Genomic DNA, 15,562 nt, shown 5'->3' with positions numbered 1-15,562 from the left:
GATTTTGTTCTCCACTCTGGGAGCCGCCTGTTCATCCCCCTGCAGCCTCCCAAACCTGCTCTGCTCCCAGCCTGCTGCAGGGGTGATGGAGCAGCCCCCTTGGACCCTAATGCCACTGCTTTGCTGCAGGCTCCCCTGACAAATTCAGGCATTGGGCAGCCCAGGAGAGGCAGCGAGGGCTTCTCACAGCCCTTCCTGCAGGGACAGCGGCTGCTGGGGCGAGTCCCTTAGCGCACAGAGCCACGCTGTGGCTCCATCACCACTGCCAGGAGCAGAGCCAGCCCCATCATCGCGGTGGCAATGCTCCCTCAGGTCCCTGCAGCCTCAGGACCAGTGGCACGAGGGGACACACGTGCAGTGTCCCTGAGCTCGGGCTGGCTGCAGAGATCTCCAGCTTCTGTTTGCTCCTTGCGGGAGCTCGTTCATCAGGGCATGGTCCTACCCAGGGGCTTTCAGAGGGGGTCCTTGGTCTTTTCCCTGCCTGTCCTGTGTCCTTTCTCACCTTCCCCAGCTGTGACCATGAGCAGGGAGAACACACGGAGCCTGCATTCTCAGTGCCCTCGAGCAGGACAAGGCAGTACATGACCAGTTTCAGGCTGAACATGGACACTTTTGGCATCACCCAGCTCCCAGTATCCTGCTGAAATCCCTGGTGGTTCCTCAGCTAACCTGTGGTGTGTGAGCAAAGGGTGGACATGCAGGGAGGATGCAGAGGGAGGCTCTGGGTGCAGCCCCTTTGTTTCCCTTGCTGGTAGCTGAGTGTGATGGAAAGCATCCTCCCCGCTGGGGGCTGGGGCAGCACCCCACTGATCTGAGGCAACACAGGGGGAGTCTTAAAAGAGCACAGATGAAAGCTGGCTGGGGCACAGGGGGTGGAAGCATTGACTTTTGGGGGGTCCTGCCTGGTTCTGCTTAGCCCCGAGGGGTCCCAATCAATTTGGGGAAACTGTCCAAAAGGGCCTTGTTTAGATGAGACGCAGCCATGCTCTGCTGTGCTGGGGCTCAGAGGATGAGGAGGGGCTGCTGCGGGAAGACCTTCCTCCCTGCCCTCCACTGCCGGTCCCACTCCGAGAAGCAGAAAGGGTGAAAAAATAACAGGGGGGGGGGGGGGGGGAAGGTTTACAAACCTGCCAGTCAGTCGCTGTCTTATCTGAATCTAATCCAGATTGGCTTGGAAATGATTACCTTAGGTGGATGATTTCAGCGAGGGAGTTTAAATAAAACCAGGTGATTGGATCGATGCAGCTCTGCACAGCTTTCCCCTGGAAATCGGCCTCCGCAGTTTCAAAACCAGAGCTGGGCTTTCCAAAAGGGGTTGGGGCTCCAGGTGGTGTCCGGGTGCTCGTGTTCCTGGCCGGTGGGGCCGGGGCAGGATGCTCGTGCAGAAGGGAGGTGGGCAGCCGGGTGCCAGCTCTGGAACCCGAAATAGTCTGAACAACAACAAGAACAACAACAAAAAGAAAGAAAAACCCACCAACAAATCCCACCGGCTGTCCGAGCCTTTCAAGGCTGTTCCTGCTTCTCTGGCTCTCTTGGAAAAAACACATGCAAAGGTTATGGCTTCGGGCCGGGAAAATAGAAACTTTATAGGAAATAGTAGAAAACATTGACTTGAAAGCATTTGTTCCCCAGGGGAATTTGCTGTGTGCCTTGCATTGCCAGGACCCGCCAACAGCCACCCCGCATCCCAACTTCGGGAGCATCCTGGGTGCATCCAACCCCTTCCCATGGCTTTTCCCTGCTTACACATTTGGACTTTGGGGTGAAATCCCCAACTTTTATCCAGTCTTGCTGTCCCCAGCACTCTCATCACCGCAGCAAATCTCCACCAGGTGCTGCCTGGGGATGACACATGCCATTTGCTGTGAATTTGACTTTCAGGGCTCAGGCTGCTGGTACCCACCTCGTTTCCAGCCTCCCAATCAGTTTGTACCCATCCATCCTGGTGGGAATGTGGTCTTTTTGGTCCAACACCTCCATCCCAAGTGGAGGCTGTGGACCATTGACCCCTGCTCGTGGTCACATAAACACTGCCATCTTCCCTGCGGCAACAGCTTCAGGGGAAAAGTGATATTAGGAAAGGATTAATTGTACCACAGCTCCTTCTGATGAGCTGCAGCAGCTGGAAAGAAGGAGTCGAGGCCCCGTGAGCTGCCAGCTGCCTCTACATCTGCGAGGGGTGCTTGGGACTGGCCAGCATGCAGCCACACCACGGGCATCATGCAAAGCCCCTGGGTGGGACAGGGCACGGGGCCAAGGCGCTGCTCCTGGCCCCTTCCCCAACACTTGTCCCCATGGCCAGATTAGCCCCAGCCCCATGAGAAGCTGGTAAAGCTCTCCTGGTGCTGGACCCTCAGGAGCAAACACAGCGGGTGCCATAGGAGCAGTCAGCCAGCTCCTTGCTCTCTGCAGGTCCCAGTGTCCACCACAAGCCCCAGCACGTGGTCATGTCCCCTCCACGTCACCTCCCCAGCCCTTGGGGACCTGTTGGGTGCTTGACCCAGCAGGTGCCACCCCGTCAGGGCAGCCAGGCTGCCACGGCCCCTGCATGGAGCCAGGAGGGGGGCTCTGGGCAGGGGAGCAGGAGCGCAGGCTCCTGCCAGGGGCTGGCCCTTGGCAGGTCTCCTTTATCGGAGGCAAACAGAAGGAAAACAAAACCACCCTAACGCAGCGCCTTGCAAATGTAGTGTGAAAGGGTCTGGCTGAAGATTGATGGGCTCGCACATCTGGAGGAGATCAGCAGAGCAAGGGACCGGCCGGAGCAGGGCACGGGGCTCAGGAGACAAAATGCTCATTTTGGTTGCCCTGCTGTAAATCTGGCCTCAGTCTGGGGGGCTCCAGCTTTGTAGCAGTCCGAATGAGTAATTAATTCAGCCCTGTGTGGGTATTCTCTTGCTTGTCTCGGGCTGTAAGCAAGGTGATGGATTGACTGTGTGATTGACTGACTGCTGGATCGGCTGCAGCATCCAGTGCCCTGCTGAAAAGAGTTTCTCATGGAGATCCGCAGTGAATGGCCATGAGCACAATGAGGGGTGAGGGGCTTCCAGGGAAGAAACTTCTGGTCACTTCAAAATATTTCTGAAAGTCTGAAAAGAAAAGCAACTGCTGTAATGCAGAGAAGCTTCGTGCACAACTGCATGGTGCTCCTCCAGCTCCACCGCAGCGCTTCCTGCATCCCTGCATCCCCATAACCCTGCATCCCTGTATCCCTGCACCCCAACATTTCTGCATCCCCCCATCCCTGCATCCCAACATTCCTGCACCCTGGCATCCCTCTATCCCCACATCTCTCCTTCCCCACATCCCTGCACCCCGACGTCCCCACCTCTGGGACCCTGCCACCTCAGGGACCGTCCTCCTGACCCAGGGCAGGAGCTGGGTGCCCACAAGGGCTAGGCATTTTGGCCACACCATGAGCTTCGGAGCAGGGACTTGCAAGCTCAGCATGAAACCCATCTAAATCAATAATATTTCTGAAGTGAAATGAACTGTGTCTCTCCCCTTCCTGAGACATTTCCAGAAGCTCCCCCTTGGTGAAGCAAAGTGCCCCCAGCTCTGGCTCCTCATTGCCATGTGTCCCCCAGAGCAAAGCCTCCTCTGTCCCAGCTCTGGTGACATGGTGACACCCTGCCCCACACAGCACCCGCCCAGCCAGGGAGCTGACATCAGGCTGGGGATTTATAGGGTGGCTGATGCTGCCGAGGACAGACGGTTTCCTATTAATGCCTTCAATCATCTCAGCTGCAGCTCTCAGCGGGGCTGTGTCTGTGGGTGGTGACCCTGGAGCTTGTCAGTGGCGGAGGCAGGGGACAGCTCTGCAGCTGGGACAGAGCATCCCCTGCACGGCTTGGGGCTGGCGTTGGTTTGCTCCGGGGTGCCGCCAGCCCTGGCTGCGGCTGCTTGCAGGAGAGGAGGAAGTAGGGGCAGGTGAGCCACCTCAAAATGCCCCAAATGGGCTCAGGACTGTTCCTTCCCACCCCAAAATGGGCAGCAGGCAGCTGAAGCAGCAGGGAGCAAACCATCCCCAGCCCGTGGAGGGGGTCCTGAGGCAGGACCACGCGTGGACCCACGGGCGCTGGACCCGTGGTGGAGCTGGGAACAGGGCTGTGGGTGCTGCAAAGCGCCCGGTCCCCGCTTTCCCTCCTGGCTGCTCCAGGCGAGAGGCTTTAATCTAATTACATGCTTTATTTGCGCCAATTTGTTTTCCAATCAATCTTGTTCAGCCAGAAGAAAGGAGGCTTCTGTGGGCTCATTTGCACCTTCTTGTTCCAGGGGAGAGGCTGGGCAGTTATCCTTGCCGGGAGCGCCTGTGGGCCGCACATCCCGCTGCCCCTGTGCGGGGCTGCCCTGCTGCTGCAGGGGCACGGTGCAGCACATCCCCAGCCCGGCTCTCAAGCAGCCTGGCTCGTAAAAAGAGGCTGCTTTGTGGGGATGGGGCCTTCACAGCCAGGGTGGTGGCCCCGGCTGGAGTGTGCAGCACTGGGCAGGCAGGGATGTGGGGCAGGGTTTGGGTCACTCTGACCAGTCGGTCCCAAGCAGTCCTGGGGCTCTGCTGTAGTGTAGCCTTTGCACATCTGTTCCCAGAGGTTTCGACAGGGTGCAGGGAAAGAAAACTGTGGCTATCCTGGACAGCTCAGCACATTTTTCCTGCCTGTATGGGGCTGGTGCAGCTCCCTGCTGTGGTGCTGTGCTCATTGTGGGGCAGGGAAGGCCCCAGCACCCCGCACACGTGTGATGGTGCAAAGGGCCCCTGAGACCAGTTTGGGGACCAGGAGGTGCTGCTGTGCCACGCAGGTGCCTCTGCCCTTGCCCACGGAGCAGACTGGTCACAGACACCCCCCCAACCTCCCTGCCACCCCCACAGTGCCCTCCAGCCCCTGCTGCCTGCAGGTGCTGCAGTCGCTGCCAGCAGAGCTGTGGGGTTAAACGCAGCCCCGTGCCTGAGGCGTGCTTCGTGCAGGTCCCTCGGGGCAGGTGCAGGCCCTTGGGGTCCCTGCGCACAGGCTGAGGGTATTGGGGTCTGGGGACTGCTCCCCAGGCCACACAACCTGTGCGATGTGAGCTGCCCAGTCCTGGCTCATCCAAGGTTTGCAAACTGCTGGGAGCTGCTAGGGCTCAAAAATGAAGAGCACCAGCTCGTGGGCTGCTATCACAACGGGCATCCTTGGCAGGGTCATTGCCAGGTGGGGGACAAAGAGCCACCTCGGTGACAGGAGTCCTCTGCTTCAGTCCATGGCCAAACCAGGAGAGGCGATCCCACTGCTAAAGCACCCAGGAGGGATTCTCTGCCTGAAGTTTGCTTTTACTTTAGAGAAGGCAGCTCTGAGACAAAGACTCCAAGTGCAGTCTGGCCCAAATTAAATTACAGCATCCATCCCAGTTACAGACCGTGGGATCCACTCAGGGAACCCCCTGCCACCCGTTGCACAGGGAAGATGCCCTGGGTGCTCCTCTGCCAGGAGAGGGCTGCTCCAGAGCCTCCCCTCCCTCGGGACGCGTGGTCAAAGGCCAGGAGCTCAAAGCTGGTCCGGAGCCAGCATGTTTGGCCGGCAGAACTGGCACTCTCCGCAACGACTCTAACAGCCGCTCACCGAGACTGATGGAGGAGATGTTAAAATAATTATTTGGGGTGGAAGCAATGGGCAGCTTCAAAGCTGGAGGAAGCGAACCAGGATTTCATGGTCATCCAGGGAAATGTCCAGGACTCCAGGAGCCAAAGGCACTGAAAACACTCAGCACCAGCCCCAGCACAGCATCACCATCTCCTGTCCTGCTGCTGGCTGGTCTTGGATTGCACTTCATCACCTGGGAGCTCCCGAGTTCCTACAGCTCAGCTTCCACCAGCCTTGGGGATGCTGTGGGATGGCTCCTAGAAATGTTTACCTCCCTTCGGGCACACCAAGCACCCGCCTGAGCACTTATCCAGCCAAGAAACAGGGAGGATGCCTCCACCCCTGCCCAGAGGCTGGCTCCCCCCTCACACACTGCCTCTCAGCAAGCTCATCCTCCAGCTGAAGCTGCTGCCTGCAAGTTTATTTCTGCAGGCCGAGAGGCTGGGGGGAGCCCTTGATGATGGCAGTGCAAAGCCCTGCAGGGCCAGGCATCCCATGGGAGCACAGGACAGAGCACCTGAAGAGTTTTGTGGGTGCTGGATGGGCTCAGGAAACCTCTTGACGCAGACAGCAGCCGTAGCAAGGCTTTGCTTGAGGCCATCATTGACGCTGGGCATGGACCGCATCCGAGTGTTGGGGTTCCCCAACCCCTCGGGGTGCATCTTCAGCTGCCAGAGCCCACAGAGCCACAGCAGCGAGCCATCCTCCTCCATCCCCTGGGCAGGGAGGGTTTTACGTCCATCCCTGGGTGTGGATTTTAGTGCAGAGATGACAGCCGCATCCCACAGGTGTGGGCAGAGCCCCCCCAGCCCCAGGGGCTGGTCGAAAAGAGGAGGAGACGGCAGTGCTAGTGCTGAGCTGCAGGTCTGGGGCATCTGTGGAGGGGAATTTTAACCACCCCGCACTGGAGCTGGCCTTTCCAAGCACAGGTTGGCCTGGAGGAAGCAAGGACCAGGATGTGGCCACATTCCCCACGGTCACTGCCCCCAGCAGCCCCAGTGCAAGGGGCAGCTCAGGCACTGGTCCTCGCAGGGGTGCTGCAGTGCCCTAGCATTACCCAGCAGAAGATTTTTGGCCAATTTCTGCTAGTCTCCAAATTTCCCAGCCCTGCTCTGTCCCACAATTTGGGATTTGACATTTGGACCCGCACCATCATTTTGAAGCTAGGCCACAGCACACTCTCCCATCCCACCTGGTGCAGAGAGGACACGGGGACACCGTGAACCCACCCCAGAGCCCCAGCAAGATCCGCTGCCCCTCGGGAGTGTGCAGAAGGGGGACAAGTTTCCCTCCTAAGCCACGGAAGTGTCACAGCCAGGCTGTCAAGGCTGGGGATTCCCTCCTGAGCCACGACACCTCCACGCTGGACGTCAGCCCGCAAAGGTATTTAGGGCCTTACCTGGGGGAAATAAATCGGAATTTAGCTGTATAAATTGGGATTAGAAATCCAAATCCCCCGGGGGATCGAAGCCTTATATCTGCGTTTCGAGTTAGGTACCCGGGCCAAGAAATGTGGCTTTAATCGCTCTATCATGTCAGAACCAAGGGGCCTTTCATTTCCGTTCCCGACATGTGGCTTTCGCAGAGGCTTAGCGATCGGTTGGGAACTGCAAGCGCAGCAAGTTGCAACCCCGTGTGTCTGCTCCCGGGGCAGGCAGTGCCGAGCTCTGGCGCCTTCATCCCACCCGGCCCCAGGGGCAGCCAGCGGGCCCGGACCCGGTCAGGGGGTGTGCGATAGCAGGGGGCAAGCAGGACCCCAGTGCTGGGCTCTTCCACAGCTTTCGGTCTTGTGCAGACAGCCCCAGCCATGCACTGCTAAAGCAACCCCCTCAAAACGAAGAAAATTTAAGAAAATAAAATAAATGCAACTTTAAAAAAAAAAAAAGAAGAAGAAGAATTAAGCAAAACGAAGGTGTTTAGCTGTGAAAACTCTTTGCTCAGCCAGAGAATTAGTTATATCAAGGGGATGGGCTGAGCTGCAAAGCTGCTGAACGCTCTGCTGACACATTTTACTAAGCTGCCACGGACACGAAACAGCCGCCCGCCACCTGCTCCCGGCCCTCGCGAGCAGCCTGCGGCCGCTTTCCCTGCTTGTTATTTATCTGTGAAACTCAGAAAGTTTGGGCTTCCTCGCCAGGAGGTGCCTGGTTGTTCCCAGCCCTGGGGACCCGGCGGGGCGGTGCAGGATGCGGCCCCTGTGGTTTGCAGTGCTTCGGGAGCGGCAGCACCGCTCGGCGGTGCAGGAGAAGCATCACTTGGTGGGAGAAGCACCACAGGGCGTGGGAGGGCCGTGTCCTCTGCTAAGCTTCTGTGTCTCTCTGGTTCTGATTGCAAAGATTTGGAGCTGGAATAGGAAAGCCACGTGATACAATCTTCATTTTTTGAAATAATAGATATATAATAAAGGATTAAGTGTAGAAGAGAAGTGCTTTGGTTCCCAAAGTCACAGCCAAAGTGTTTATATCTGGCTGTGCTTTGGGTTTGCAGTGCTAAAACAGGGTTTCGCATGGAAGTACTTTTGCCATGCAGGAAGGAGAGAACTGGGAGCAGAATGGTGCCTGGATCACAGTGCGCCAGTGCTCCTGCACCGCTGTGCTGGGGCTGTCCCAGTCCCCCAGACACAGGTTAGGAGGGACTTGGAGAGGCGTCGGGGTCCCACAAAAGCCCTGGGACTCTGTAGGCTTGAAGCGGGGAAGGATTCAGAGACAAGTCCTGCAGGAGTCTCGTGTAACAAGTGCATCCCACGTACAGGTGCATGGGTTGCCACAGGAGCATGTGCAGCCCTCCTGCCACAGGCACATCACGCCTCTCCTCCCCAGCCCCCGCTGCCCCCGCCTCTGCTGCCCCCTTCCATCAGGGGACAGGCTGCTCCGCCGGCAGGTCCCCAGCTGCCAGGATGTCCCCTGATGGCAGCAGCACGTCTTGGCCAGGGGCTAGGACGTGATGACCTGCGGCACCCCCTCCATGCACTTACCTTGAGCAAGCAGTGAGCATGCAGTATCACCCCCACCTGCAGCACTGCTGGGGACACAAACTGGAGGCTTCGTGTAGATGTTCAGTTTGGTCTCAGAGAGGCCCTGGGGAGCTGCACATGGCCCAGGAGCAGCCCCCACAGGGAGCCAATGAAGCGGGGCAGATCACTCACCCTAGGGGAGTCACACTGATCTACACCAGATGGCTCTGGCCACAGCAAGCTCAATTTAAAGCAGCCTGTGGGGTTGAGTGAAGGGGAAGGAGAAAGGCAGAGCAGGGCTGGTGCCAGCAAGAGCACGTTCAGGGCTCTGCTGGCACTGGGTGGCTTCACCTGTTTTGGGAAGGTGTTGTGTGGGTCTGCATCCTTGGACAGAGTGGGAATATTGTGGTGGGAGCAGACGAATGGGGGAGCTCAGGTGCGGCTGGGGATGCTTCCACACGAAGAGGCTGCTGAAGAGGTTTGGGGTTGTTCAGCTCCCGGTTGCTGTCCCTGTTCTGGTCCCTCTCTCTGCAGAGCTGTGCTGCGCCATCCCCTTCAGCGATGCAGCAGGAGGGATGAATGTTTATAGAGCTGCACCATTTCTGTGCCAGAGGACAATCAGGCTCTCGTCCTTGTGATTAGCACAGCCACGATGCTGCGACGGCGCTGGCTGCCCTGCGAAGCCGCCCTGTGGCTGGTCACCTATCTGTCCCCGCTCAGCATGCAAGGGAAAGGCTCACGGGTTGCTAGGCCGTGGCACTCACATTTATTTCCTTTATTGTCTTTTCTTTCTATGTTTATGGCTGGGGGCAGCTTGCCAGTGAGCTGGGTCAGGAACAGTTCTGTTCCCTGGGCTCAGTGACACCAGGCAGCCGTGGCCTGCAGCAGCACCCTGACAGACAGGCATGGCCAGGGCCTTGTTAGCAAATCCACAACCCCTCAGCTCAGTGCTGATGAAATACCCATTCCATATTTTATGCAATAGCCAATATCCAGATGTATCACCGAGAAGTGCTACAGCCATGCTGCCACCTCTGTCTCCATGCCTCAGTTTCTCCTCCCAGCCCACTTCATGTCAGTTCTTGGACCTGCCTCTTGCTCGTGCTCCTGTGGGACAGGAGGAATGGGGCCCTGAGTGCTGGGCCTGGGTGCGTGCAGCCTGGTGTGACACAGCTGTGCGGTGGGGGACACGGGGAGACACTGCACGGCTCCTCCCTAGGGCTGTGGATCGCAGCCTGCTGGAGGACAGCCTTGGGGAGCTCGGGGCTTTCTATATGCCTTTTTCTGGTGCAGCTGACGTGGTGTGTGGCACAGCGGGGCTGTCCAGCACCCACTGCCCATGGGGTGCCAGCCCTGCCCCACTGACAGCACCTGTCCTGCTCACTGAGCCTTGGGGCTGCTTGGTGGCAGCTCAGCAGGTCCCATGCCACATGCAGCAGCAGTGGGGAAGCCACAGGCAGTCAGGAGAGGTGGAGGAACCCGAGCACCATCGCTGTCTCACTGGGGCCAATGTGTCCCGTTTTCTCCTGACCACAGGCTTTGCCCTAGTGCTGAGGACCTGCCTGTAGCACCCATGGGTGGCCAGGAGCCACGGGCTGTGCACAGACAGCATGTCCACTGGCCAGCCATGATGCTGGGGCCTACTCCGTCATGTCACATCCCATGTCACCACGCCATCGCCAGGCCACGGTGCCACTGGGTGATCACCACCATGATGCTGCCCAACCTCACCCCATGCCAAGCGGTGTCCCGGGGGTCCCGGTGCCCCTGTGGCCGTGTGGCCCGGCTCCAGGCCGCGGTGCCAGCTCCCGCGGGGCCGCCCGCGCGCAGCCATCGTGTCACAGCGGTGGGGCCCATTGGGAGCAGAGCGTTCCTACTGGGGCATTTTATTTGCACACTTCACTAGAGTGGACACCAAAAGGCTTTGCTAATGCTTCATGGGCTGCTAATTTCCTCTCTGACCTGCATTGTCGGAGGGTGACCCCAGCCCGAATCTCTCGGCAATGAATGCCAAAGGCTGACACCGGCCCGGGTTAGGGGTGACAATGGGGCCTCTGTGGGCTCCGGGCAGGCTCCAGCACGGAGCTGGAGAACAGGGGGAATTTGTGTGGCTCTCAAAAGCCCTGGGTGGCACAATAAGGGAGGCCCCAGGGTCTCCCAGGAAGACAGAGAAGGCCGGGGAAGCCAGGCTGGGGGAGGCGCAGAAGACGCTGCCTTTGTGAGCAGCTTTCTTTAGAAAGGAAGGGTTTTCTCAAAGCCCCGTTAGACGACCCAACGGGGGCCTGGCAGATGGATATCACAGGCACGCTGCGCATTCACCGCAGGCTGCGGCTTTGAGCCGCCCTCCCCCCCCAACCCCCCCCCCCCCCAGCCTTTTCTTCATTTTAAGGCTAATTTGTTTTGTTAATGTTTTCTTGCCCTCCCCCTCTCTCCCCTGCAGACTGTGACTCATACTGCAAAGCCTCCAAGGGGAAGCTGAAGATCAACATGAAGAAGTATTGCAAGAAAGACTACGGTGAGTTGCCCTCGCCAAGCCCTTGCACATCCATCCCGGCCCCTTCCCGGGCTGCAGCACTTTGGGGTTTGCCTCTGGTCTGGCTGGGAGCGCTTGGCGGAGCGGTGTCCTGCCTGTAAAACCCTCGGCCCCACACAGGTGTTGGGACAACCCCAAGCCCCGGGCCGGGTGTCTTTGTGCCCAGGTGTCTGCAGGGCTACGGCAATGCCCAGCCCTGTTCTCCCAGCTCATTCCCAGCAGGGTCGGGCCCAAGTGCTCACCGGTGGCTCCATGGAGGAGATGGTCAGGGAGGCCCTGGGCAGGTGACCTCTCACTGCATCCCCAGCACTGGGAACAGGGCTCACCTGCAAAAATTGGAGCAGAGGAATATATGTTATATATGTATATACACATGTATATAAGTGTGGGTGTGCATCGATCCCTATATATATTATTTCCCCCAACCTGCAATGCAAAAAGCCCCATCCCATCAGCATCACAGAGGCCTGCAGTGCAGGTTCCTCTTCCCTCCCTGGGCACACTCACGGCAGCAGCTCAGCATGCCGGGGGCGTGGTGGTGCCAGCAGAACAAATTCCCATTCATCAGCCTCCATGCGCCTTCCTCCACGCAAGCCCCTGCCCGCAGGTATGCGCTGGGGGCTCCTCAAGAACTGGGGCAAGGCACTGAGCTTGGAGGCAAATATCTGAATTCCATGCCAGAAGCGATGCTCAACACCACCCTGTTACAGGCATTGGGTTGCCCACAGGTGGATTCTCCGCTGGATGATAGGCACAACCACGTTTCCCACACATGGCACTGGCACTATTTTATTTCCTCACCCTGCTTCTCCAGTGTCCTGCAGGAGTTGAGCTCACACTGGTGCATTTGCAGCCATGTGGCTGGAGGACATTTGCAGGGAGTGAGTCTGTCTTTGTTGGGCTGATTCAGATCGGCCACGGGTGTTTGGATGAGGAAAAGAGGTAAAGGCAGAGAACTGGAGCCACAATTCCCACCCGAGCTGTGTTGGCTCTCCCATGCTTGGGTGTAAGGTTGTGCTTGGTTTTGTTTGTGGCTGTAAGGTGGGCTCTGGGCTTTAGCAGCCTCATGAGACCTGGTGAGAGGAAGGCATCTCAGGAGCCTATACGGGATATGAGAAAACCCACAGAGCAGTGCACAGGAAGAAGAGTGCTGGAAAGAGGCTTTCTGGTGTGTGTTATCAAGCAACAGTGCTGCTTCAGAAGGAAAAGTGGCCAAAGCTGCCTGCCTGGGGGAGTGGGTGCAAGGTGGGGACACCAGGATGGTCCCAAACAGAAGATGGCCACAGCAGGTTCACTTTTTCCAGATCAAAGAGCAAAGCAGCCTGGCCAGGGAGGGGATGTGTGATGTTGCAGGGTAGGAGATGCCATGGGTTAAATAATCCTGCAGGGTAGATGATGCCATGGGATAAACAATGGTATGGGATAAGCAATGCTGCAGGTTAGGCATCGCTATGGGATGACTGAGGCTATGGGATAAGCGATGCTGCAGGATAAATGATGCCATGGGATAAGCTATGCTATGGGATAAGAGATGCTATGGGCTAAGCGATGCTGTGGGATAAGCGATGCTATGGGACAATCGATGCTGCAGGATAAGTGATGCTATGGGATAAGCAGTGCTTCAGGGTACGCAGCGCTGTGGGATGATTGATGCTATGGGATAAGCGATGCCATGGGATGTGTGATGCTGCAGGATAAGTGATGCTGCAGCACAACCCCTGTGCTGTGCCTGTAGTCTGTGCCTTCAGCAGAGCCAGGAGGGAAGAAAGGGTTGAAAAGGTGCACAAGGGGGGATAATAAAGACTTTCTGACTGACACCCCAGCAGGAAGCCAATTAGGAGGCTCTTTTCCTCACCGTTACGCCAGCATCGCCACACTGAATGTCCTAAAAGGCCCTAATTAGCTTGAACAGAGTTACTTCTCCCGCAGGCTCAATCGGGAAGCTATCATCCGCCCCGCACTCCTCAATGGGGCTTTTTAGCTCCCTCGTTCATTCAGGGATTCAAAGGGGATATTTTCCCTTATTTATTTTTCTTATCTGTTTGTTTTTGGTATTGTTGCTTTTTTCTTTTTCTTTTTTTAAATTGGGCTCTTTCCCGCAAGATCAATTCGGTGCAAATATTTGGAGTGAAACAGTGCATGGAGAGGGCAGGCTGGGAGATTTCGGGGGGGGGGGGGTGTTCAGACAACGGCAGAAACAGAAAATCCCTGTCTGGGTTTATTTGGGCTGCCTGGCAGAGCGCAGGGGTTGCTCGGCTCCCAAGGAGCTGGGGACAGGTGCTGCTGCTCTGGGCAGTAAAAATCAGCCCAGCAGAGAGCTGGGGGAGCGGGGAGCATTGCTGTGCACCGTGGCCGTGCCCCTCTGCAGCACAGCTTTGCTGCAGGAGGATGGAGATGTCCCCCGTGACCCCAAAGCACTCTTATTTCTGCTCTGGAAAGGGGGTTATTTTTATTAGAAAGGGTGATTGATGCTGCTGCCTGCAGTCCCTCCGCTGCCAGGTGTCTGTCGGGAGCATCCCTCGCTCGCTCAGTGCCTCTGCTTCCAGCCCCATCTGGGGGCTTTCCCCCTTCTCCAGGCTCTGTGGTTAATCCCAGCCAGGTGGGAGGCTGCAGTAAGCAAACCCTGCCCTTTTTAATCCCAATATCCCCCCACTCCCATCCCCAGATCCCTTTACTTCTGCAGGGCCAGATCCTGCACCATCGATGCTGGGGAGTTTTGCTGGGCAGCAGCTCCCTGCCTGGGGGTGGTGGGCGCACATCCTGGGCTGAAAGGTGAGCTCATCTGCTCACTTCGCCCTTTCTTGGAAAAAAATCCTTCCTTTCACGGAGACTCCACTTAGTCACCCCCTTTGTCGAGAGGCAGCTTGGCAGGGGCCGGTGGAAAAAAGCAGAATGTGTTTTCAAAAGGCAGCTCCGAAATGAAACGCGGGGGGAAACCCGAGTGCACGTAAAAACCCCACGGCTTGCAGCATGGTAAGGGATGGACCCCCTGACCCTGGTGTGGCCGCGAAGGGCTGGGACATCCCGCCCCAAAACTGCATCCCTGGGCTCGGATGTGGCCCTGTGGAAGGGGAACGCGCCTGGCCGGGATTAAGGGTCATAAATCTCCGATATTAAACCGGTAGGAAATTGGCAACCAGAGCAGGCAAAGAGCAGTGCCGCATGCCAAATAAATTAAAAAATAATAAAAAAATAGCACTTTGCTCCAGTGGGGGAGGACCCAGTGCTTTCCATCCCCAAACTGCCATCCCTGTGCTCCCTCAGGCACTGCCCTGGCTCAGCAGCACTCGCGGTCACTGGCGGCTCTGCAAGGCTCCAGCTCCTGGGGCTGTGTGCAGGATGCTCTGGGGGATCCGTGTAGGATGCTCTGCCTGTGTGTAGGGTGCCCTGTGCCTACAAGTAGGATGCTTTGGGTTTGTCCACATAGCCCAGTCCCAGGTTTGCCTTGGCAGGGCCAAGCAGGAAAGAAGGAAGTTTAAGATAAACCCTAAAAATAAATAAAGGGAAAAAAAAAAAAAAAGGAAAAAGAGATTTTTTTTCAGCTTCACTTTTATTCTGCAATCTCATAATTTTGGTCCCTTGACTCATGGTCTCCAAACGCTCTGGGGGTGCTGCTTTTCTTTCAGCCTTTATGTGGCTATCCTCGGATGTGCAGTTTCGATAGTTTGGGGTCAGTTTCCTAAATCATCGCATCCTCCTCCCCCTGCTTCCATCGGCAGCAGCCAGTCCCTGGCGCTTTCTTGTGGTTGGCAGCCCCCAGCCAAGGCTCGGAGCCGCTGGGCATCACCAGGGCTGGGGCTGAGCCGTGCTGGTGGCACTGCCCGGTGGCACTGGGACCCTCCTGCCCTTCCCGCAGCCCCGGGAACCTCGGGCGCCTTTTCTTAGAAAGAAGCACGGGGTGGGGACAGCCTCCCGTGCACCAGACTGGGGAATGCGGTTGGCGAGGTGCCTCCCTGGTGGGATTTGCAGCTCAGCATCGCTGCTGGCAGTGGGGCAGAGCAGGACTAAGGGTTGAGAGCCAGGCAGCTCCTCGCCCCCAGCACCTTCCCTGGGCTGCCCTGGCCTCGGAGGGCTCGCGCGGCAGCACCGTGAGCGCTGTTTGCTCACCGCAGAGTGATGTGGGCAAAGCCAAGTGAGCAGAGAGCATTGCTTAGGAGGGAGGCAGGAGAAGGACAACCCCACGGGCTGAAGCCAGCCTCAGGGCGGTGAGCCCCCCAGATGCCTGAATCCCACGGGATTTTCCAGGCGGAGGGATGGAGCCAGCCTAGGAGCTGCCAAACCTCCTCCTGGCATCTCCAGCACCCCTTGGGAAATGATGGAGTCCCCAGCCTCCAAAACCCCTGGGCAATTCACCTCAAGCTTCAGCTCTGAGACCACCGAGGCTTCTCCAGGGGTGCTGCAAACCCCTGAGCCCACAGGGTTGGACCCAAACCCAGCCGGGCTGCAGCTCCCAGCCCTGCGGAG

At 57.7% G+C, this 15,562-nt stretch overlaps 1 protein-coding gene across 1 annotated transcript in view; it reads left to right on the top strand.

Moving 5' to 3' along the window:
* NTN1 (netrin 1) overlaps positions 1–15,562 on the top strand; it is a gene marked incomplete at its 5' end in the record, with an annotated part of 81,810 nt that overhangs the window by 63,795 nt on the left and 2,453 nt on the right. Inside the window, one exon of the mRNA XM_084298374.1 lies at positions 11,006–11,080. Within this exon, the coding sequence (XP_084154500.1) occupies positions 11,006–11,080 (75 nt within the window). The remainder of the gene's footprint in view (positions 1–11,005; positions 11,081–15,562) is intronic.

Source organism: Netta rufina, assembly GCF_964035555.1.
Source record: "Netta rufina genome assembly, chromosome: 19".
Taxonomy (NCBI): domain Eukaryota; kingdom Metazoa; phylum Chordata; class Aves; order Anseriformes; family Anatidae; genus Netta; species Netta rufina.
Note: the sequence above shows the minus strand (reverse complement) of the source record. Positions and strands in the feature narration are given on the sequence as shown.